Below are 23,036 nucleotides of genomic sequence, written 5' to 3'. Positions count from 1 at the left end.
CTCCAGCAGCCCTGCCGATCAGCACCTCTTTCTCCCTCCCCGCACCTCCTGATCAGCTGTTTTGTGGTGTGCAAGAGGCTCTGGGGGGGGGAGGGGGAGAAGCGAGGGCATGGCAGCTCAGGAGTGGGGGCGGGAAGGGGTGGAGTAGGGGCAGGGCCTGTGGCAGAGCCAGGGGTTGAGCAGTGAGCACACCCTGGCACATTTGAAAGTTGGTGCTTATAGCTCCAGCCCCGGAGTTGGTGCCTATTCAAGGATCTGCATATTAACTTCTGAAGAGCCACGTGTGGCTCCGGAGCCACAGGTTGGTCACCCCTGCATTAGGTTATCGTGCCACTTACTATGTGTGTTTTCTGAAATCAAGGAGACATACCCACACTAGGTCTGATCAATCTAGTGTACTAGAAATAATAGAATGCAGGCAAAGTGATGCAAGAGGTGAGGGAGATCTGGACATAATGGAGGGGGAGGAGAGTTGGAAAAAATCCATACAGAGCCACTTAGTTATTAGGTCCTCCCACTTTTGTAATGATTTGCAATAACTAACTGGAATGTGCTGTCTGACTTTGCTGTGAGGCTTGCATGCCTCATTCTACCCTTTCCAGTTGCTCTAACACTTTCCACATAACCTGGCTGGATTTTTTCCCCCTTACCAAGATGCATGTTCCAGTCATCTGCTTGGGCAGTCAGCAGCTTCAGGTAGCTGTTTATGATGGGTAAAAAATTGACCCAGGGAGGTTAAAAATAATATATTTCTTGGTGGATGGAGACTTCCTCAGATATCAAAAGCATCTCAGGTTCTTTATTATTCCTTAGAGCGATTTACTACAATCACATGAATATTGCCACTCTTAAGCAGCAGTGGAATCTCAGTATAGAGATGTCAGGGAAACTGGGTAGGGGCCACATCCTATTCTGGATTGCCTTGCTTAGTTGTCACGAAGCTTTCTATTGGAAAATTGATTGTTGCAGTGGTTCTCATGGATTTGCTATAAAGATGTCAAGATTCCTGGCTTTTTAAAAAATAAACAAAAACAAAACCACTTGCCTAAGTCATAAACACAGATTGTTTCCCTGTGGCCATTCAAAGAAAAAATGCAAGTAGATATTCTAGCTGCAATGAATTCCCTCTTAACACTGTTCCTTGCCTCCATAGGAAGTCTCCACAGGGAAATTCTTAAAGGTTTCTACTAAATGATGTGAGTTATTGTAACTTGCTGACTGCTCCTTCTGTTGTTCTTTGTTTGATGGACTTGCATTTCCTGTTCATTATCCATAGGTGCTACCGGTAGGTTTTGAACTTCCAGCTGGCACTCCATCCAGCGAACAGCTGCCACCCTTTCCAGGACCTTCACTAACTCAGGTGCTACATGACTTGGCAGATTCTGTCTGTTACTTCTCCTTTCTCTTTCAAAGAGCATGTTCCAATTAAACTTTCCATTGCATGGTCTTGGCTTCTTCACTTTCTCTTTTGACTGAGTAACCCCTTCTGTGTAGTAGTGACCAGAGTCACTTGTGCACTGGAAAGGCAGCAAACTTGCCCTTTGGATTACTGGACCTTAATGTTTGAACTCTGGGTGCAATGACTCAAGCTTATATTTTTACTTCTGTTTTGAGCTTGAGGGAGAGCTTCTTAAAAGCCCTTGTTTTACAGACAAATGTGTTCAGTGTTGAATAGTAGCTGTGTTTCAAAGTCAGTTATGTGCCAAATATGTCTTCATAACAGTATTTGCAAGGCAACAATAATCACTTGGTCTTTGAGTGCTGGTGTTGCTAGCTACACCACCTGCAGAGCTCAAGGAGTGAGACTGAAGGTGGTGTATTCCATAATATGTAGCTATTTCAAACGTGCATTTCATGAACTAAGTACAGAAACTTCTTTCAGCAAATCCCTGTGTTGGCAGAAAACACACTGGGAATGGCCAGCCCTGAGGAGGACAGCGAGCTAAAGCAAAACTAGTAAATTAACTTTCCCAGTGATGCTGAAATCCTCTTTCCAGTGGATACATGAATTAGTGTATGTAAATGAAGAGTCATGAAACTTAACTTCAGAAGTATTACACACACCTGTCCTCTGATTAGAACAAAGAGAGAATCTGGTAGCAAAGTTCTAGCTCTGCAGGGAGCAATAAATATTGCAATACCCAACTAGCTGTTGAAAACCCAAGACTGCTGGCTATGAGAACTCAGTGGGTTTTTAATAGTCTCCTTTTCCTAGTCTATCAGAGTTGGTGCAATTCTATAAATCTTCTAATGCTGATTAAAGATTATAGTTCAAGCAAACTTCTGGGACCTACATTTGGCCACCTTCTGGTGTACAGATAGCTGAGAACTTCCAGGGAGACTGGTGGATGTTTTGCCTTGTCTGTGAACTTTTGAGGCTGTTACTTATTGCCTTAAAGACCAAGACAAACCTTTCTGACTGACAGCTGTCTCTTTCTTCTGTAAAATAGAAGAAAATTCATAGAAGGGGTTATGGAACTCAAGAGAACATAAGAAAAAAGCAGTCAAGACCTGCAATGAAATAAGAGATTTCTAGATATCTTAAATTGCTGTGCAGTGAGGTAGTATGGAGAAAATTTAAGCATATCATTAAAGAAGAAACATACAATATATGATGAAATAAAAGCAGTGAAGATGGAGACTTGTAAGCAGTCTGTATCCTGTTCTTAATGTGTTTTAGAAACAGCACGTTTAGTGTCAGAAGGTTTATTTATGGAATAAACACGAAGTGGACTTTTCTTCCAGTGTACTTTGCCTGTAAATGTAATCCTCATTTCTCAGATTTAGATTTATAAAGGAGGAGGTATTGTGTGTTAAAGCAGGCATCTGGCAATACCTGCTTTAAAACTGCAAAACAATTTGTTATAAACCTAATGGTTTTTTTACACACAACTTTCTGAAGTATTCACTTTTTTTGAAGTGAAATTTTCTATTTGTGGTTTGTGCCAAAGATGACCAATTTTTGGAATATTTTTAAGGAAAATCCCTTCAGCCAAATTTGAGTTATGGACTTGAAACAATACTGCCTTTTTAAAGCCATTGTTTTATTATTTTATATAAATATAAAAAAATAAAAGTCAAGTTAGAAGTACTTTAAAAGTTGTAGCCATTTTGGCTATAATATGGAACTTTGTTATTGCCTTGTGGGCTATTGCCAGTGGCTGGATGAGCAGGGAATGAAAATTTAAATGAGAATTCAGCTCTGCATATTCTCAGAGATATCAGCTAAGACTTTTATTGGAGCCTGATGGAAGCTTTGCCTGTTGGCATCACAGTATGTTCTCCCTGCTCAGCCTGACATGCTCAAGGGCCGTAGGTCTCAGGCTTCTTCTGAGAAAAGTAACATAAAATGGGCCCTTCTAACTCATCTTGTTCCCTTTCATGCCATGTGTTGGAGAGGAGCATGTACCCAGCAAAGGGAATTTACTTTTGTGTGTGTCGTACTAGTTAAATCAATGTGATATAAATGCCAGTTCCTAAGTGAAACCATTTAAATGTGCATGTCAAGCATAAAGCTGTAATCTTAAAAAAGAAAGTTTGCACTATGTAGTATAAACTTAATATTAAATCCCTTGACACTGTGATGTCGTCTTAGCTGTTGCACTATTTCTGAAAGCTGGGTTGACATACTGGAGGTTATATTTGTTCTTGCAAGATACCATTTGGGCAGGTTTTATGCTTCCAAACGCATGAAAAGTAGAATTACCCAAGTTCTAAAATTGTTTGGTTTCAAAGAGTAGAAGTAGTGTGGTGGGGTATGAGCTGCTCCCTTACTAGTGGTCATGCATTGCCCAGGGCTTTAACCATTATCTTTGTAACCTTCCAGTCAGTTCCTTCTTGATTGTGGTAAACAAAAGAGCTCCCTTCATGGACTGTGGTTATTCAGACACTGTTCAGGCTCTTCAGCCCATCCAGTGACACACTGTTTTGGAATTCTTAGTGTCCCTTCCTGGCTTCCATTAAAGTCTACATTCCTTCCTTTTATTGTGATGTTTAAATTTTATTTTCAGGAGTCAAGGCCTTTTGGCTTCCTCTAACCAGGGAGCACTGATAGTCGCCAGAGACACCAGAAGATCCATGACCTGTTCTAGTCTTTGTTTAGACATTTACATACTTTGTCTTGTACATGGGCGTGCAGCACTTTGATGTCATGCATACAATTTTTTTTATGAAGACTTTTTGGTATTGGCTCCTTTTTGCTTTCTTAAAATGTTTTCTCAAAGGACTATGGTTAAAGGTAATCATGACCTATTGCCCAGTCTGGGAGTGCACATATTCCTCTAATCTAACAGGATGATCAAGGACGCCACTCTGGAAGCAGTCGAAATACCAATCTGTATCATCACTGGGATCACTAGGGCTCATGATAAACTATCCAAAGTCACAGCTTGTCCCTAACAAACAAATGGAGCATATAGGAGTCCTGCTAAATATAGTTCAACTCAAAGCCTTCCTGCCCCATGTCAGAAAGAATCCAGGACACCACCAGTTCAGCAGAAAAGATAAGCAGTAGCCAGCACCTGACAACTTGGACCATGGTAACAATGCATTCATAATAGCTTGATAGAGAGGACTTGATACCAAAATACTAATGGATGCAAGCAATACAGGGGACTTGTACTGCATTTTGCAGAAGAATGACGACTTTGGCTTGGGATGGGATTTGGCAGCCTCAATGGAGGCTGATAGGAAGGTTCTCTTGGTCTATAATACAGCCTCAGAGTAGACTTTGAGGAATTCATTATATTTCAGTCTGTCTGAATCAGCCTTTGTTTTCTATCGGCCTCAAATTTCCACCCCTCTGTGTTTTCATCCAGTGTAGGGTGTTAGAAAACAAGGAGATCAGTTTGGGTGATGGGGAGGAAAGGTCCATTTGGGGTCCAGTGTGTCAGTGGTCCTGGCCAATGTAGAATGTACATCATGCCCCAGTGGGCAGAGAGCTGAACGTAGTTTACTGGCTGAGGAATTTACATTAGAGGATGTGTGGTGAGCTTCATGGTTCACAGAGAAAGTGACAAATAATTATCTTGTCTCAGATCCCACTCAGTGTCAACCTGGGTTTGATTTACTGCAAAGGCAATGGAGCTTTCTGAACCGGTTTCATACTGGACATGGAATTTGTGTTGCAGTAGAATTTCAGTGGCATTTAAGAGACAGTCCACTACATCAATGTGGGCAGCCACAAAACATGACACACATTGAGGACTGCAAAATGACTCAACTTCCTGTAGGTCTTCATGCCTTGAACATCGTTGATAAGAACACTATGGCTTGGCTTGACCAGATCGCATACACCAAATAAGTAAACCTAGGCTGAAGATCGGGTTCCAGGTAAGATGGCTGTGTGAGTTAGACCAGAGATGACCTGTGAAAGTCCTAGGAAGGCAAATGAAAAGATGTGTTTTGGGATTTCTGCATCTGCAGCCTTGTCAATGTGAGTGTTCTGATCTCCCAGGACAAGTCTGGAGTATTTCACCACCATTGCTGACAAGATGTCAATGAGCAACTTTAAGAATCCTTTTATCTCTGATGGTCTGTAAGGCTAAAATATACATTGGCTTTGGCTCTTGTCTCTACTGTAAGATGACTGAAGTCAAATGAAGTTGTCTTACCTGAGGCACTTCTGAGCCATTCAGTACTAAAGTTTCTTACAGAAGGTCATTTTCTTGTTGCAATGACTTCAGCTCAGAGGGGAACAAGCTTCAGGTCCTAATAACTTATCCACCTTCTACCAGAGTTGACAAGAATAGTGATGCTGTAGACTTGCCAGAGATTCCTTTCCAAAGTGGTGTCAGAATTCCACCTTAATGAGCCTCTCATCCTGCCAACTTTTTCCCACTTACTATATGCCCATCCTGGTATGGCCCTTAACTATGCACTCAAAATTAAAATGTCTTTTTTGTGACACTAATTCTGTGGATAATGCCATTACTCAAAAGATTAGTGTCTGTGACTGATGCGTTGCGTTTCTCATTGCTTATGATCTGGCTGGCTTATTTAGTCCAAGACAGGGCAATCTCTGATGTCTGCCTCAGGAATGTTTCTCATTCAGATATGTGCAAGGCAGCTACATGGTTCTCCATTCATGTGTTGACAAAAATCTATTACTTAAAACCTAGGCTCTGTGGAGAGAGATTCTTGATTATCTTGCATAACCTGTTTCTGAACTGAAGTCCAAACTTTCTTGCCTTTTGAATTTTTATTTGGGATGTCCTCTTTAGAAGTCTGTCTTAAGACACCACCTCAGGCTGTTGAAATGTTAAACCTGCTACTTCTGGAGGTACCTCCCCATTTTTTTAAGCAGCACACTGTTCATCTACATAGTTGGCTTTGGCATAGCTCTTGTCTCAATTTGCAATGTAACTGTTACTCTTTTGTGTAGGGATAATCCTTGAGCTACTTTCATTCCTGCCCAGATGGTATCTTTAGAAGAAGGCAAATTAATTAACCTGTAACCTGGTTTGGTGAGCTGTGTAGCACATACTACCTGTGCGGAATGTTTGGGATGGCCCATACCATGAACCACTGCCCTTGGAAACAAACATGAGAGCTCGGAGGCTCTTAAACATTCAGTCCATTCTTAAGAATGAGAATCCAAACACAATATCTTCAGAAAAACAGAGCTAACACTTAAATTTTCCTTCCTATTTTTGGGTTTAAATGTGTAGCTTAATTTACTACCTATATATGATGCAGGAAGCAGAGGTAATGGAGGTATTGAAACTCTATATTTTGCTATACTATTTTGCAACCTTAATATTAAGTAGCTTTTGATGTTAAATCTTGCCATGTGCATAGCTGGTGCCAAGGGGCAGCTGCTTATTTTTCCTTTGTTGCTTCAGTCCCAGCAGCCTCTAGAAGATCTGGATGCTCAGTTGAGAAGAACCCTCAGTCCAGAGACTGTCCCAGTGACCTCTGCTCCTGCCTGTGTAAGTTTGCAGTGTTGGTGTTTAAAGCCTCTAGTTAATAGTGCTTCCTTAAGCTTTTACGCTCTTGGATAGTTGCCTTCAGAAGCAGTGTGTCAAACTTTCTCTGGTCTTTGAAAATAAAAATGCTTTGATGCCTCAAAAGATAGTGAGTGCTGTGCAGGGAAACATACTTGTATGACTTACAAACTAGTAACTTTGGTAGGCTTTTTAGTAGACTTTCTGGTCTGTTGCTAGAGGTACCCTGCTAAAACAAACAAACATTCATTAAGAAACTGAGAGAGCCTTTCTGAGGATGGAGCAATATAGGAGATCAGAATAAAGAATCACATGTGACTGTCTTCTGAGTCTACAAGAAGTGCTTCTGATGTACTTGAGGCAAAAGGTACAGCTTGTGCTGAATTTTGTATTCCCTCATGGCTGGCTACCAAGTAATGTTGGGTCCTTAAGGAGCCATGCAGTAAGAGGTGATTGCAAATTTTAAGATGTAATATGAAAATTAAAACTAGTCATTTGGAAAGGAGGTACTGTATTCAGATGAATGTAGGCTCCTGCTACAGTAAATAAGAGCTTGTCTGCATGGAGGGTGGGGGGGGACATATGACAACTGGAATACCTAGCATGAAGTAGGTATTCTGCACTAACTCCCTGTGTGGACACACTTATTCCACACCAAGGGGTTGTCTACATGGGTACACCCAGGAAAATTTAATCTGAATGTAAAGGTGTGAATTTAAAGTGAATTAATTAAATTGCATTAAACCCCTGTGTGGACTGTCTCATTCAGAATGCATGTGGCCTTAATTTAAATAGCTGTTGCCCTTTAAACGTGGACCCTTAGCTATTTCATACCAACTTCCCCATGTAGATGGTACTAAAACTCCCTCAAGTTATCTAAAGGAGGAGGAGCGTTGCTGAACCATTGGAGATAAAATTTGAAAACACAAACCTATATCCTTATAGTTATTGCAAGATTCACTGAGATTACTTGTTACCTTTGCCCATGGTTATTCCTTTATCCTTAAGCAAGATGGAAAAATATTGAGTATTGCAGGATGCTTTCGGTAGGCTGTGGTAAGGATCAATGCAACAGCTAAAGGATTTTCTTTGTTTTTATAGCCTGTGCCAGCAATGGCTTCTACAGCGGTTACTGGAGTGGTGTCTGCACCAGCACAGCCCCTGAAAGAAGGTATTTATGCTGACACTTGCCATCTCAGTCTTCTGAGGAATGTGAATGGACTTTCTGAACAAGAGGATTTGATGTTAAATGGCTGTCCTAAAACTGCAGGCTTTATTAGAGGAACTAGAAAGGCATTTGCTTTTGATGAACTAAACTAAAATTCTCTTACTGCAGGTCGAGAGGTGCAAGGGATATGGTAGCTTATTTGATTTTTAAAACTCTCTCCAAAAATAAGCCAAATTAAGATTTACAAGGACTCTCCGCTAAACCTACTGTTAAGGACCAATATCAGGATTTGTGAAGTGATGCCACCTCTCTCTCATACTATATAGTCAGCAAGAGTGAGCAGACTGTATTGCTAGTTTTGATCCTTCTGTGCCTTATTAACAGATCTTTAGGTATTTCCCTTCTTTCCACTGTGCAAAGAAGTGGAAATCTTTGTATGAGCAGTGTTGGGGAAAAAGATTTGCTTTCTGGTTTCTTTTAGAGAAGTTGAGGAGCAGACTGTGGACTTTCCAGTCCTAAATTTATATCCAGCTGCTAAACAATTAATGATTGGACAGTCCTGTAAAGGTTCCAGAATGCTTCAGGGTATAAAGCGCAAACATTTCAGCAGAAGTGGGGGGGAAAAAAAAAAGAGATGGTGTAGCTAGCTAGCTCACTTGCTGGCTCTCACTAGCTTGATAATGTATTCACTTATAGACTAAAAGGTTTTGTGGGGGCCAAAGGTTCTCCTGCCAGTTTAGTTCAACGAACTTCACTTGCCTTTTTACAAGAGAAGAGTGCTCCTGTACTGTTAAGAGTATTTCAAAACCAGTTAGAAGAGCTAAAATGTTCTGTGAGATTTCCCTTGTGCAGCCAGTGTTTTATGGCAGACATTCAAGGTTTATTATAGTAAGAAAACAAAGTCACATGTAGGGCTGCCTGCAATAGATTCCCCTGGAAAATTGCTTTCCTACCTGAGAATACGTTCTCCATCCTGCTGAAGTTTAGTAGAATCATTTTAATTGGAACACCATATTGGACCGTCTGCTGAATAAGGATGACAAAGCAATTTTTAAAATTTTGAATGCCAGATCCACAGTTGCACAACTGGTGTGATGGGCAGTGGTTGTATGCCCCCAATACTGGAACCAGGCCAGCCTTTGTTACAACTTACGACACTCTCAGGGTGACCCAATTGCATCCCAGCTGCACGTATTGCTGGAGTGCAGAGGTGCTCAGTGCATGTCCTCCTTCCTCAGCCACAGCCCCCTACATCACAGGCTTTGAGAGTAGTTGTGTAGAGCCAATATGGCCACCCAAGAATTTCTCTTTCATTAGAGAGAGAGCTAGGTAGCTAGTTCCACTAGTCCAACAGTGCAATGCAGCTGGAGTGTGGGGGAGGGGAGTCCAAGAATCTGGCCCTGAAGATCTAAAATGAGAATATTATACTAACTAAAAATGATTCTCTGCATTTGATTTGTCTTTTAATCTTCTTTGTTCATTTCTGTATTAATATACTGGTTTAATGCTTGGGTAATCAACATTTGTCAGTGGATAAAAATGCCTAAAGGAGCTGGCCTTAACTGAATTTGCCACTATTGTCCCATTTAAACAGAAGTCTGTATCATTCACTAGTAAGCTACATTACTTCCATGAGTGACATGCCAGTTAATTATACCTCCAGATTACATGTATTGTATTTAAGTGCCATAATATGTTGAGAGGGATAACTCTAGTGAAAACCAATTTGTCTTGAAATTGTGGTATGGCATGGGGTACTATATAATATTCCTATGGGTGCTGCGCTTCAGGTGCACATGTGCGCCTCATGCCTTTGGTAGCAGTGCCAGTTAGGTCCACACATGCGCCCCAACTATCTTCATGCCCCATACTGAAGGTATGTAGGGCAGTGTCAGATGAAGCACCCTCAGTTCCTTCTCAACTGGCTCAGCATGAAACAGCATCTTCTGGTGCCTGCTTCATAATTAGCTGCCTCTTAGGGAATAGCTTCTAGATTTTATATGATATTTAGGTCTTAGTTACCCACTGTTAATGTTGTAGTTTTTGTTGAGACTTCTTCAAGAGACTCCTTTGTGGTGGGGGGAGAAAAGGGGACTTGGGCCTGCTTTCCTTTGACGGAATTAATTTTCTGGTTATGCCTTGCCTATGTTACCTAGATTTAAAGGTTGCCTCACTTGCCGGGAGTCCATCCCAGTTAGTGATGGTCACTCTTACTGTGTCTGCTGCTTACGAGACTCCAACATTCCACCTAAGTAAAATTTGTTTGAGGTTTGAGTAAGTCTAGATGAGCCAGGGAGATTAATCTTAGGCTTCTCATGATGGAGCGCTCCCTTCGACCTGCCTCAGACTCAGAAACCCCCTGGTGGAGTGATCTTCCAGTGAGCACAGCGCCCCATTGACCTTTGCCACCTATTCACCCACTAGATCTATGTGAGTGAGAACCACAAAGGATAGTACCAAAATTTCAAGAAGGATGAGCTCCAGATTGTCTTGAACAGAAGCTGGGGACAAAAAGCCTAGGTCACCACACAGACCTGCTGTTTCAGTGACTTCATATCCCAGAAAACATACCACTGAGGCTCAAAGGTCTCCTCTTATCAAGGCCTCCTCATCTAAATCTGCAGGAATCTTAAAGTCCCAGGATTCCTCGGTACCAGCATGGTTGTGGTGCTAACGATCCAAAAGACTCTGTCAAAGAGGTCAGTACTGAACATGGGTCCTGTTTCTAAGTTGCCTGCGGTACTCCAAGTTGTCTCAAGCTGATTGACCGGCATCAGCAAAGCCAAGGTCATCCTCGATACCACCACCACTCTGTGGAGTCTTGCCAGGTTTCTGCATAGATTCACTCACCCAGTACTGCAGGAGTTCATATTCTGCTGTGGCTTGTGTGTCTCAGATGAACAAGAGTCCCCTGTACTAATGGATGCAGGAGGACTGTCAGTACTGGAGCCTCATGTGTCACTAGTACTGCCTGGCTTCCAGGACCCACTAAAAATGACAGGCAACCTCCCTCAAGGTCATACCTGTCTGCTCCTTCCTTGGACTGCGAGCAACTATATTCTTCAGACGCTCAAATTTCTGTCAGAGGCTTGCTCGATTAGCATCCCAGAGCTGCCTCTTCTGATGGCTTTTTTTTTCCCCTGAGAGAAAAGCTCCAAGGCTCAGACAAACTCCTCATTCCTCTTGTATGATCAATCCTGGGTACCCCCTCCTTTTCCTAATGGCCTCCTTCAGTGGTCATATTGGGATCAATGGGCTGCCTATAGACAAAAGTTCTCTAGAGCACCCAGTTACACCTGTGGGAATGTATCAGACAACGACCACCTACTTTTCTTGTTCCTCCAAATCAGTCTCTACCCCAGGAGGAATCTTTCAAGGAACAGGAGAGAAAAGCTGATCAGGAAGCTACTTACTAGACTAACATTTCTTTCTCCTCACCTGATGACAGTGATGCTCTCCCCTCCCCCATATGCTGATGATTAAGCAGTTCCAAGAGGTCAAAAGAGAATTGCTGACTCCCTTTGGAGGGAGTTCATGAGACCAGCACAAACTCTTGGACATCCTCCATTCTGCCACTTCTGTTTGGGAAGCCTTACCTATAAACAAGGCCTTGCTTGAACCTGCCAAAACAATTTAGCAATCCCCAGTTGCCATTTCTCCAACTTATAAGAGGACGGATAAAAAATATGTTCCTGCTTAAGGCACTGAGTTTTTGTTCATGCACGCAGCCCCCACCTAGTTCCTTGGTGGTGGATTTTGTGAACAAAGTTGCTACACATAAGGACCACAAATGCCTAGACCTCTTTGGTCAAAAAAGTTACTGTTCAGCTTCGTTGCAATTTAGAATCTCCAATTATCAAGCTTTGATTGCAAAATATAACCACACCAACTATGGAAAAATTAATTTTTATTGATCTGCCTCAGGAACGAATGAAAGCAATTTCAGGTGATCATCACAGAAGGTCACTTGTTAGCCAGAACTTGGGTACAGGCCTCCCTAGACATTGCCCACATGACAATCAGATCTGTTTCTACAGTGATTGTCATGCATCCTGCCTGCTGGATGTGATTCTCAGGAATCCAGAGGGAAGTTGTAGAGACCTTTGTTTTGATGGGCTCAAGCTCTTCAGTGAGTGCACCAATGAATCCTAGAGAGAATGCAAGTATTCAAGGGCTTCCTCAGCACCTACACACCTGCAAAGAAAAGGAGATTCAATAGTCATAGATGGTGCAGAGATCCTGCCCAGCCTAGTTCCCTGCTTATCACAGGCCTTGGGAACTACCGAAGACGAGACTTGGGTTCCCAGAGAGAAGTCTGCCACCACAACTACCATAACTCATTCTTCTTTGTCACCTAAGAGTCAATTTTGATTTGGTCAAGGGTCAAGAACTATCCTTCCTTCAGGATGGGAAGCTGTATTATTCTGCCTCCTTCCTCCCACTGTTGGAGATTCTCTCTCCCATTTCTGATCGCATGGGAGCAGGTTACTTCTGACAGATGGGTTTTGGAGGTCGTAATGTTGGACTAGTCTATGCATTTCATTTTCACTCTCCCCATCCCTTCTCAGGGTCCCATCTCATGAACATCTACTGAGATAGTCCTATCCCTTCTCCACATGGGCAGATAACTGGTTCTACATCTCTTAACACAGAGGGGAGGGGTATTCCAAGTACTTTCTGGTTCCCAAAAAGAAAGGTGAATGGAGACCCATCTTAGATCTCAGATTGTTAATCACTTCCCGAAAAACAAGTTCAGGATGGTGACACGTGCAGCAATAAAACTATCTCTAGAGCTGGAAGATGAGTTCTCAGATGTTGACTTATAGGATGTGTATTTTGATATCATGATGCATCCTTTTCACAAGAAGTTTCTGCACTGTGTGGTTGGCTGGGGGCATTTCCAATACTGAGTGTCCTTTTTGGACTTTACTGCCCCCAAAGGATTTATGAAGGTTCTGGCAATGGTAGGTGTTCAGTTGCAATGATAAGCAGTTGGCTCCTCAAGGGCCGCTTTCACAACAAAGTTCTTTTTGCAGTGAGGAAGGCTATTTCGCTATTCGATAAGCTTAGACTTCAGCTTAACAAGGAGAAGTCTACTTTGATACCTCTTTAGTGAATAGAGTTTATACAAGCCACATTAGATGGCAAAGCATCCAGAGTTTACCTACCGATGGACAGGCCTATGGCATTAACGAATCTGATCTTGCAGGTCCAAATGAGACCGCAAACAATAGCCAGAACTTGTCTGCAGCTCCTAGGTCATTTGGCAGTCTGCACCTTCGTCATGCCATGGTTGCACCTACACTACTTCCAGGGATGGCTGAGAACAGTTTACACCCCCAACAAAGTCTGAACAAACTAGTGTCATTCCTTCATCAGGTTCTAGATTTGCTTAATTGGAGGAAAAACCCAGGCAAGGTCTGTGCTGGAGTTCCTTTTACTCTGCCTCCCTCCACCACAGCATCGGATGCATCTCTAGTAGGATCCAGGAGCTCATCTTCAAATGCATAGCACTCAAGGCACATGGACTGCCCTGGAATCCACTCTGAATATCAACCTTTTGGAATGTAAATGGGTCAATTTTGTGTGCAAACACGTCCTTCTCATGATCAAGGACCGGTCCATGAAGCTCATGACAGATGACAGAGCCAGCATATACTATATAAATTTGCCAAGAAAGATCTCCCTTTCTTTGTATGGATGCATTTAAAACTATAGAACTAGTGCATAGCCAATCAGACTTGTATCTCTGCCTCATACTTAATGGGTCTTCAGAACATCATAGCAGACTGCTTGAGCAGATGCTTCTGCCAGGATCAGGTGTGGGAAACCAACAGTCTGATTCTCAACTGTATATTGTGTACTTGGGGTTTTCTGGAAATAGATCCCTTTGCCACTGCCGACAAACAGAAAGTGCCGGAAATTCTGCTGCAGGTTGGGGTGGGCTAAGACCTCAGTCTCGGGTAGTTGCCTTCCTCTTTTCCTTGTTGACGAACCTCCTCTACACCTATTCACCACTGCTCGTCAAGTCCTAAACAGAATTAATCAGGACATAGCCAAAGTCATTCTAATTGCACTGACTTGGCCAAGGCAAATTTGGCTTTCCTACCTGATTTGCCTCACATCTTGCCCGGCACTTCAGCTACTGTGACTATTCCTGAGATGCTAACTCAAGATTCTGGGCATGTTCTTCACCACAGTTTGAACACACTGCAGCTCAGTGCTTGGTTTCTAGATATTTCTCTGGGTTAGAAGTTCGAGACAGGTACAGAAGGTTTTGTTGAGTAGCAGAAAAACATAAGCTACAAAAACTTAACTAGAGAGAAGTTCCATTATTGGTGAATTTTGTCCCTTGTTGATTCTTCCCTTTTGGTTGTGTTTCCTGTGGAGTTTAAAGAATTCAGGCCTCTCTGAGTTCTGTTAAAGTTGATTTAGCAGCTATCACAGCTTTCCATTCTCCTGTTGAGTTTTTTTTGGTGTTTGCTCACTCCACATCTTCCAGATTCATCAAAGGCTAGCTAACCTTTTCCCATATGTCAGAGAACCCACTCTTGCATGGGACTGGAACTTGGTCCTCAACTTTTTCATGAAGCCTCCCTTTGAGCCATTAGCTGAGTGTTCTCTTTTATGCTTGTCTGTGAAAGCTGCATTTTTAGTGGCTATATCTGCTTAGAGAATTGGCCCATCTCCCTCTACACAGTTTTCCATGAAAAAGTATCTCTGGCCACATAGCTGACCTTTACCCAAGGTAACCGTGGACTCTGATATCGATCAGGTCATTTACCTACCAGTTTTTTACTCTAATCTTCATCTGACAAAGGAGGCGGCAGCCCTTATGCTTTAGACGTCAGGAGAGAATTGAGTTTTTAGTTGGAAAGGACAAAATCCTTTAGGGCCTCTCCCAGGCTCTTGCATAGTTGGAATTAAAGGGGCCCCTCTTTCTACCCAAAGACTCTCTAAGTGGATTTCTGGTTGTATCCCCTCCTTCTGTGAGGCTGCTAATGTTCAGTCTCCTTTTAGGGTTATAGCCCATTCCACTAGATTTCAGTCTGTCTCCATCGCTCTGCTGAGAGGTTCTTATTGAAAAAAATATGCAAAGCTGCCACATGGTCTTTGGTCCATACCATCTCAAAACATTATGCCTTAGTACACACCTCCTAGGGGAGACACTGCCTTCGGGTCAGCAGTTCTGCAAAAAGTCTTAGACCAGGCTCTAAAGTATCCACCTCCTTTAGGGAATAGTGCTTGGGAGTTAAGTGAAGTTACTCCTGGAGGAATTCTGCGCGCACACGCACACCACCCGGCCGAGACTGGCTCCCCAGATCATACTGTGCAGGCAGGCTGCAGTTCCTGGGTTTGACAGCTCTGCTTGGTCACATGGTGCAGGCAGGCCCCCTCCCTCCATGGCAGCTGCTGGAGCCTGCAAGCTGCAACCCACAGGGACAGGCAGGAGCAACAGCTGGGAGCTGCAGGGAGGGGCCACTCTTTTCTGGGAGGGGAGACTGAGGATTGGGTGGGAGCTTGCAGGGGAGAAGTGTGACTGGAGCTGTTCCAGGGGCGGCTGAACCGTTGAATTGTACCTGTCCCCTTTCCTCCCCCCCAATCAGCAAGTACAAGTCATCTCTGCCTCGCAGGACAGTAATGAAGCCTGTGGCTGGGCTCTAGAGGCAGAGTGTGCACGTCTGGACCAGGGGGCCCTGTGCAGCCCACTCCAGCACCCCCAAATACCTTCTCCAAGTACACACCCTACTCCTCCAGCTCCCCCCAAATACCCTCTACAGCTCCCCCTCCCTCCAGCAGTGTCCTCTATTTGGGAACTTGAAATATGGTAACGCTGAGGAAGTAAGGTGAAAAAAATGAGAATTGACTAAAAGACCAGAGGGGCAGAGTTTTCCCCCAAGATGTGCCCTGCTGGCACATGTAACACACCCAGACAGAGGGGCCTGACAAAAGCATAACAGAGAAATAGGAACTAGGTTGTTGTAGGGGTTTCTTTAACTCTCTTCTCATGGGAGAATCTTTTTTGTTGCCTGTATTGTTACAGACATACTTGCTGACAGGTATTTTGAAATAGATTACCAGAATAATTGAAACTGGTGTGATTATATTGTGGTGTTTTGACAAATAAAATATACAGAATTTTGCAGAATTTTTAATTTTTTGATGCAGAATTCCCCCCCCCCCCGGAGTATGAAGTGGAGTACCCAAGGGTTATTGGAATTTGAATAACTTTCTAACACTGGGTATTTGATCTGGATAAAGAAAAGTTGCTGTTAAAGTCCAGATAATTCCATCTCCTCCCCTTTGTCCCCAGATACAAAACCACTTGTGTTAATTTTGTCCTTATTTTGTAACAGAGGACATTCTTCCTTCTCTACACTTTTTTTCAAAGAAGTGAAGTTAATTAATTGACTTCTCAGTAAATTACGTAGTTGTGATGCACCTGGTGCCAAGCTGTTTTATCTTCCATTAGTTTGAAGGCATTTAGCATTTGAATTGGTTAAGGCAAAACCCTGGAGTAGTTCAAAATAGAACACAGCAGATGACCCTAAGAGGCGCAATTGGAAACCAAAGATTTAGATCAGTCCAGTGGAGTGTTCCGCTATGTAATTCTGAGATTGGTCCTCAGACGTTTCAGACTAATACTTTGTTGGGTCTAAAAATACATGAATCGAGCAGGCCATGTTTTATTGTAGCTCAGTTTAGTTGAATTATTGCTTATGATCGCTCTTCATTCCTGCACTTTAGAAGTCAGATAGGAGGTTAAAGAAAGGGTGCTGAGTTCAAGTAATGATGCCATTATAGAAAGCAGACTGGGTGCAGCAGTGGGAGAAAGTTTGTCTCAAGTGGGAGAAAAAGATAAATGAAAAAACTTCTCTAACTTTCTCTTCACTTCCACCCTCCTTTTTTCTCAATTTCAGCATCACAGGATGCAGAGAGCAGTGCAACAACTACCACTGCAGGAGCTGGAGTTTTTAAGATGGGACGATTTCAGGTAGGAAAATGTTACTTTGTAGATTTACTCTGTGGCCAGGGCATTGATCCAGGAATCTCACTTTTTGTTATGGCAAAGCAGTAGGGCCCAGATTTTTCAAGGTATTTAGGCATTGCTCCACTCAGCATTGCAATGCCCAACTGATTTTGGAGCCTAAATCTCCTTTTCAAAAGTGGTTTAGGCACAGGCGCCTAAAACCCGTTGGCTGTCAATTAGATTTAGGCTCCTAAGTGCCTAAACCACTTTTGAAAAGGAGATTTAGTTTCGTGAACCAGTAGGTCATTGCAACGCTGAGTGAAGCAGTGCCTAAATACCTTGAAAAATCTTGGCCACCTTAATTGGTACCACCTCCTGGCACACCATTTTACTGGGAGGAATTGCCAGTATCGAGTTTGACATGAATTCATCTTTCTATTCATGAACTCTACTCCCAATCAGGGTTAACATCACACTTTATTGCAGCATTTTCTGGTTTGTGACCTTTGCATTCTGAGACAACTGAAGCCTTGAAATAAGTCTTAACTATGCGTTGACTTTGCTATTAGTAGTCCAGATCTTTAATGTTAGCCACATGATGGCTAATATGACATTGGTGCACTCTGGTGTATCATTCTCTCAGTAAAATTCCTTCACAACCAAACTTAAAGATGTAGTTCTTGGAAGAACAGATGTGGGTGTGTATGAAACAAGTTGAGATGGCTTAGCTCCAGACCAGATGATATTTAGCCTGCCTTTACCTAGAACTCTGGGATGAGTGGATACGGGGCCAGGAAAAGGAGAAGGCAACTTGCTTTGCTGTGCTCAAGGCAGCTGGTTACTTTTCCCAGTTTGACATGTTTCTGACCATAGAGGTCAGCTAGTGCCTGTCGCACATTGCTGTGAAGGGTTCAGAATGCTGTGCTCACTTAGTGTTTCCATCACTTCTTCTAGGTGTCTGTGGCAGTGGATAATGTACTGAGAGAGAGTGACAGTAAACCTGAAGAAACTAAGCCTGTGCATTTTGAGACAACCTCCTCTGATTCATCCTTGTCTGGCAGCAGTCCAGAGAATACGCTTGTGAAGCAGACTTCCAATGGGACAACAGAGGCTACCACCGGTACCTCCTTAGATGTGACAGATTATGTTGTTTCACAGACATTTCCTGCCATACAATTGCCATCAGAGGCTGGGCAGCCAACTAAAGTTGGGCGCTTTCAAGTGACAACAACAACAGACCAACTGGGTCGTTTTTCTGTGTCCAGGACTCAAGATGAGGTCACCTGTGTGGAGAGAGAACCCCCAATGACTCTTCCTCTTTCTGTGGATTCAGAACCAGTTTCTCCTCCACCCATGACTCCAAAGAAAGAGGTGCCAGAATTGGTGGAGCCACCGCAGTCTCCACTTATGAATGGGCCATCATCTGATCTGGAGGCTGCCTTCCTGAGTGGAGCGGCTCAGGAACTGGATGATGGCTCAGGTAGCCCAGACTCTCTCCAACCACTGGGTTCAAAGATCAGTCTCCCCATCCAAAGCTTTAGCAACTCATTGAATTCTTCCTACATGAGCAGCGACGAGTCAGATATTGAAGATGAAGACTTGAAATCAGAGCTACGCCGGTTGCGGGAAAAGTAAGATTTCTTCTTTGAGAATGATGTTTGTGTGGACTGTAACAGTTGCTTAGTCTGAATGTCTCCTCTGTATGGCAGGTCAGAATGCTCATAAAGGAAAAAGGACTGATTTTAGAATGAGCCTCTGTTAAATATCATAAGCCGGTTTGTTTATAAGCTGACACCCCCCCCCCCCCGATGGATAAATAAAAATGGAAATTTTTTTATAACCTGTTCATAAGCCTACCCTATAATACAGGGGTCAGCAAACTTTGGCTCCCAGGCCATCAGAATAAGCCGCTGGTGGGCCAAGATGGTTTGTTTACCTCGAGCGTCCACAGGCACGGAGGTAAACCTAAGTAAACAAAGTGTCCCAGTGCACCAGCTGCTTACCCTGATGGGCTGGGACAGCAACTTGTGGGCAAATTTTTTGGGGGGAGAAGCTGGGAGTCAGGGGAGTAACCCCTGTGACCACCCCCCACATGACCCCAACCCTAGCCTGGGATCCCACACTCTCCCCATCCCATCCCTTCCCACCTTAACTGAGGAGGGCCAGGGGAGGATGTCTCTGGCCTGGCCGCAGCATGCTCCGGTGGGCTGGGCGTCACGACCGCAGCCTGCCAGCCCTGGAGCTGCAGCTGCTTCGGAGGCTGGGGGGAGAGCAGCGGGGCCAGAAGTGGAGAGACTCTGGCCCCGCCTCTTCCCTTTTGGCTGTGCTGCCTCTCCTTGCTCCCTCTGTTTGGGAGAGGGGTTGTGTCCCACCTCTCCCTCTCTATACCCGTTCAAATTCAGCTTATGAATGCGTATATATGGTATTTTTCTGTCGTAATTGTCAGTTTTCACATAGGGTAAAATTAGTTTACTGATAAATGAATGTGGTCTTCTTCGAGTGGTTGCTCATATCTATTCCAATTAAGTGTGTGTGCGCCACATGCACAGTCGTAGGAAAGTTTTTCCCCTAGCAGCACCTGTTCTGTTGGCTGTGGAGCCCCCTGGAGTGGTGCCTTCATGTCGCTCAATATATAACCCTGCTGACCCAGTGCCTCCTCAGTTCCTTCTTACTGCCAGTAACGGTCGTTGGAACTGCAGTGACTTGCTCAGCAAGCTGCTCTCATTTTCCCTAGCTTTCAGTGTAGTTTAGTTTGCAGTTTACTCCTAGCCTTGTTAAGCTTCGTTTTAATGTTTTTGGTTGTTACAGCAGATAGCAGTTGGGAGTGGGGGGTCTTCCCCTTTGCCCTGACCATGTTCCCTGTTGGGACTCGGGGTATGCCTAAGTCCCAAGAGTTTAAACCCTGCAAGTCCTGCAACAAGACCATGATAACAGGCAACCCCCACAACGCTTGCTTAAAGTGTCTGGGGGAAGCACACCAAGCGGACAAGTGCAGGATTTGTTAAGAGTTTCACTCCAGAACAACAAAGGAGCGAGATTTTTGCCTCAAGCAGCCCCTTATGGAGGCGGCACTTAGACTGCAACCTACATCGGCACGGCAAGACCCGGCACCAAGCTCATGGGTGCACAGCACCCTAGCAGCAGTGGTAGAAGTGGCACTGCGGAAGGACTCTGGGAGAGACCTGTGACACTGCTGCTCACTGGCACCAAAACCAGCAGGATTGACCCGGCACCGGTCCCATTCCCCGACGCAGCAGTGGCACTGGAAGCAGGGGAGGAGTGGCTCTCAGACTCAGAGACGCACCCCTTTGGAGCTGGCCAATGGGGCATATCCCGGAGAGGAGCACCCAGGGCTGAAGACTTTGGAGCAAGTACCATTGACTTTCATGCCCCACAAGGGGGACCGTTGAGTCCGGTGCCGTTTGATTTCCCCAAGTCAGGTCATTGGAGTGGATGGCAATTCCACCTCCTCAGACACCTTTGAGGCCGCGAGGGACCTCATCGCCATGACGGCACCATGGTTCCCCGTCCTTCGAGCCAAGTCTCTGGTATCACATGTGGCACTGTCTTGAGGCAAACGAGCGATGCTGTGTCCCTCAGCACTGCCGGTGGAATCCCTCAGCATGGCTCCAGGTCACGCCAACGCTCCCGATCGTGACACTGATCCCCATCACGCAGCAGGTCCCACTCCTGGCACCAGTTATCCCGGCACTGGTCAGCATCCCGGCACCACTCCTCAGCCTCGCGGCACCGCTCGGCACCACCCTGGCTGTCGCGGTCCCAGTCCTCATCTTCAGACTCAGAGACCAGGTCTAGATACTCAGTGGGGCCAGCACCAGTCAGGCCATGGAAGGGCTGAGGTGAGGGCAGGGCTGTGGCCTGCGCAGTGGCAGAGCCCAGTGCAGTGCCTATTTTGGACCCCATGGGCGTACCACCAGGCCTAGGGTGCCCAATCCAAAGGTTCCTGTTTGGTGGCCTCTGAACTGTGGGTGCCAGAGGCATCAGCAAGTTGCCCCATCCCTAGGGGTGCTGAGGAGGTACTGGTTGCACTACCTCCCCTGGAACCAACCCCAGTTCCTGAGCCTGATCCAGGTGTGGTTGGCCCCGACAGAGAGGCGGGACAGGAGGCCCCTGGAGACCGAGAGGGTCAGGAGGACCCTGTTCCCCCATTAACCTCCTTGTCATCCTCCCTGGATGAGGCGGTTGCAGGCACCTCCATCTCTGGACTGCCCCCCATAGACAGCTGTGCCCACCATGACCTCCTTCGTAGGGTAGCACAAAATATGGGCCTGCAGGTCGAGGAGGTGGTGGAGTCAGAGGATCCGATGGTTGACATCCTGGCCCCGGAAGGCCTGTTGAGGGTGGCTCCTACCCCTCATCAAGACTATACAGGCCAATGCTAAGACCATTTGGCAGACCCTGGCCTCCATCCCTCCCACTGCAAAGGGTGTGGAGAGGAAGTGTATTGTCCCATCTAAGGGGTACAAATACCTCTTCACACACCTGCAGCCTTGCTCATTGGTGGTGGCTGCAGTAAATGAAAAGGAGAGGCAGGGACAATAAGCTCCAGCGCCCAAGTCCAAGGATGCCAAGCGCCTAGATTTATTTGGGTGCAAAGTGTATTCCATGGTGGGGTTGCAACTCAGGATTGCCAACCAGCAGGCAGTTCTGAGTAGATGACAGCTTCAACTCCTGGAACTCAATGCTCAAGTTTAAGGAGCTGGTGCCAACAGAGTCCAGGGAGGAGTTTGGAGTGATAGTGGAGGAGGGCAAGGCGGTGGCACGGAGCTCTTTACAAGCCTCACTGGATGCTGCAGACTCAGTGGCATGCACCTTGTCCTCCGGTATTGCCATGAGGCGTAGCTCATGGCTGCAGGCCTCGGGACTCCTGCCTAAGGTTCAACAGACCATGTAGGACCTGCCTTTTGATGGGGCAGGTCTGTTTGCAGAGCAGACTGATTCTAGAGGGGGAGGGGTAGTTCAGTGGTTTGAGCATTTGCCTGCTAAACCCAGGGTGAGAGTTCAGTCGTTGAGGGGGCCATTTAGGGATCAGGGGAAAAAATCTGTCTGGGGATTGGTCCTGCTTTGAGCAGGGGGTTGGACTAGATGACCTCCTGAGGTCCCTTCCAACCCTGATATTCTATGATTCTAGGCTGCATAGCCTAAAGGACTCCAGGGCTACCATGAAATCCTTGGGTGTATATATACCCTGGCAACCTAATGTAAACATTTCAAGCCTCAGCAGCAGCGCTACTATCCTCCTCGGCCGAGGCAGGACCTCTATAGAAAGGGGGACAAGAATGGCAGACACCAGCCTTCCCACCCCCTGCCCGGGCAGGGCCAGTGCCAGGGCCAGGGCCTGACTAAACCATCGTCTGGTTCAGAGCAGGCCTTCTGAAGGTGAACCTGAGGACAGCGCACCAGCCGCAATTCTGGATCCTTCTCTCTGTCTTGATATCATCTGTCCCACTTCTACTGTGCTTGCGCCCAAATAACTTTGGACTGCTGGGTTCTCTGCACCATAGAAGCGAGATATTCTCTCCAATTCTGCTCCTACCCTCCCTCCCACCCCCTTCCCTATCCCTCTTCAGGGACCCTTTTCACAAGCAACTCCTTATCCAGGAGGTGTGGGTGCTCCTCGCCATGGGAGCAGTGGAGTTGGTTCCTCAGGAACTATGGGGCAAGGGATTCTATTCCCGATACTTCCTAATCTCCAAAACCGGGCGGGGGTGTGTGTGTGTGTGTGAGAGACCCATTCTAAGTCTGTGAGGACTCAAGTTCATGGTAAAGTTGAAGTTCCACATGGTCTTCCTGGGCACAATTAGCCCGTCTCTGGATCTGGGAGACTGATATGCCACCCTCGGCATGAAATATGGAAGCACGCGTCTAGCTATTTCACCTGCACCCAGACGGTTCCTACAATTTACGGTCCTTCCATTTGGCATCTCAACAG

The 23,036-nt window shown here is 45.2% G+C and overlaps 1 protein-coding gene across 7 annotated transcripts in view; it reads left to right on the top strand.

The window, feature by feature from the left end:
- WNK1 (WNK lysine deficient protein kinase 1) overlaps nt 1–23,036 on the top strand; it is a 182,090-nt gene that overhangs the window by 134,636 nt on the left and 24,418 nt on the right. For all 7 annotated transcript variants that reach the window (XM_039546941.1, XM_039546930.1, XM_039546936.1 and 4 more), the window contains 5 exons: nt 1,277–1,360; nt 6,843–6,929; nt 8,046–8,115; nt 17,034–17,107; nt 18,038–18,714. In XM_039546941.1, coding sequence (XP_039402875.1) covers nt 1,277–1,360; nt 6,843–6,929; nt 8,046–8,115; nt 17,034–17,107; nt 18,038–18,714 — 992 coding nt within the window. The remainder of the gene's footprint in view (nt 1–1,276; nt 1,361–6,842; nt 6,930–8,045; nt 8,116–17,033; nt 17,108–18,037; nt 18,715–23,036) is intronic.

Source organism: Mauremys reevesii, linkage group 1, assembly GCF_016161935.1.
Source record: "Mauremys reevesii isolate NIE-2019 linkage group 1, ASM1616193v1, whole genome shotgun sequence".
In the NCBI taxonomy this organism is placed as follows: domain Eukaryota; kingdom Metazoa; phylum Chordata; order Testudines; family Geoemydidae; genus Mauremys; species Mauremys reevesii.
This window is presented reverse-complemented; position numbering and strand designations above follow the sequence as displayed.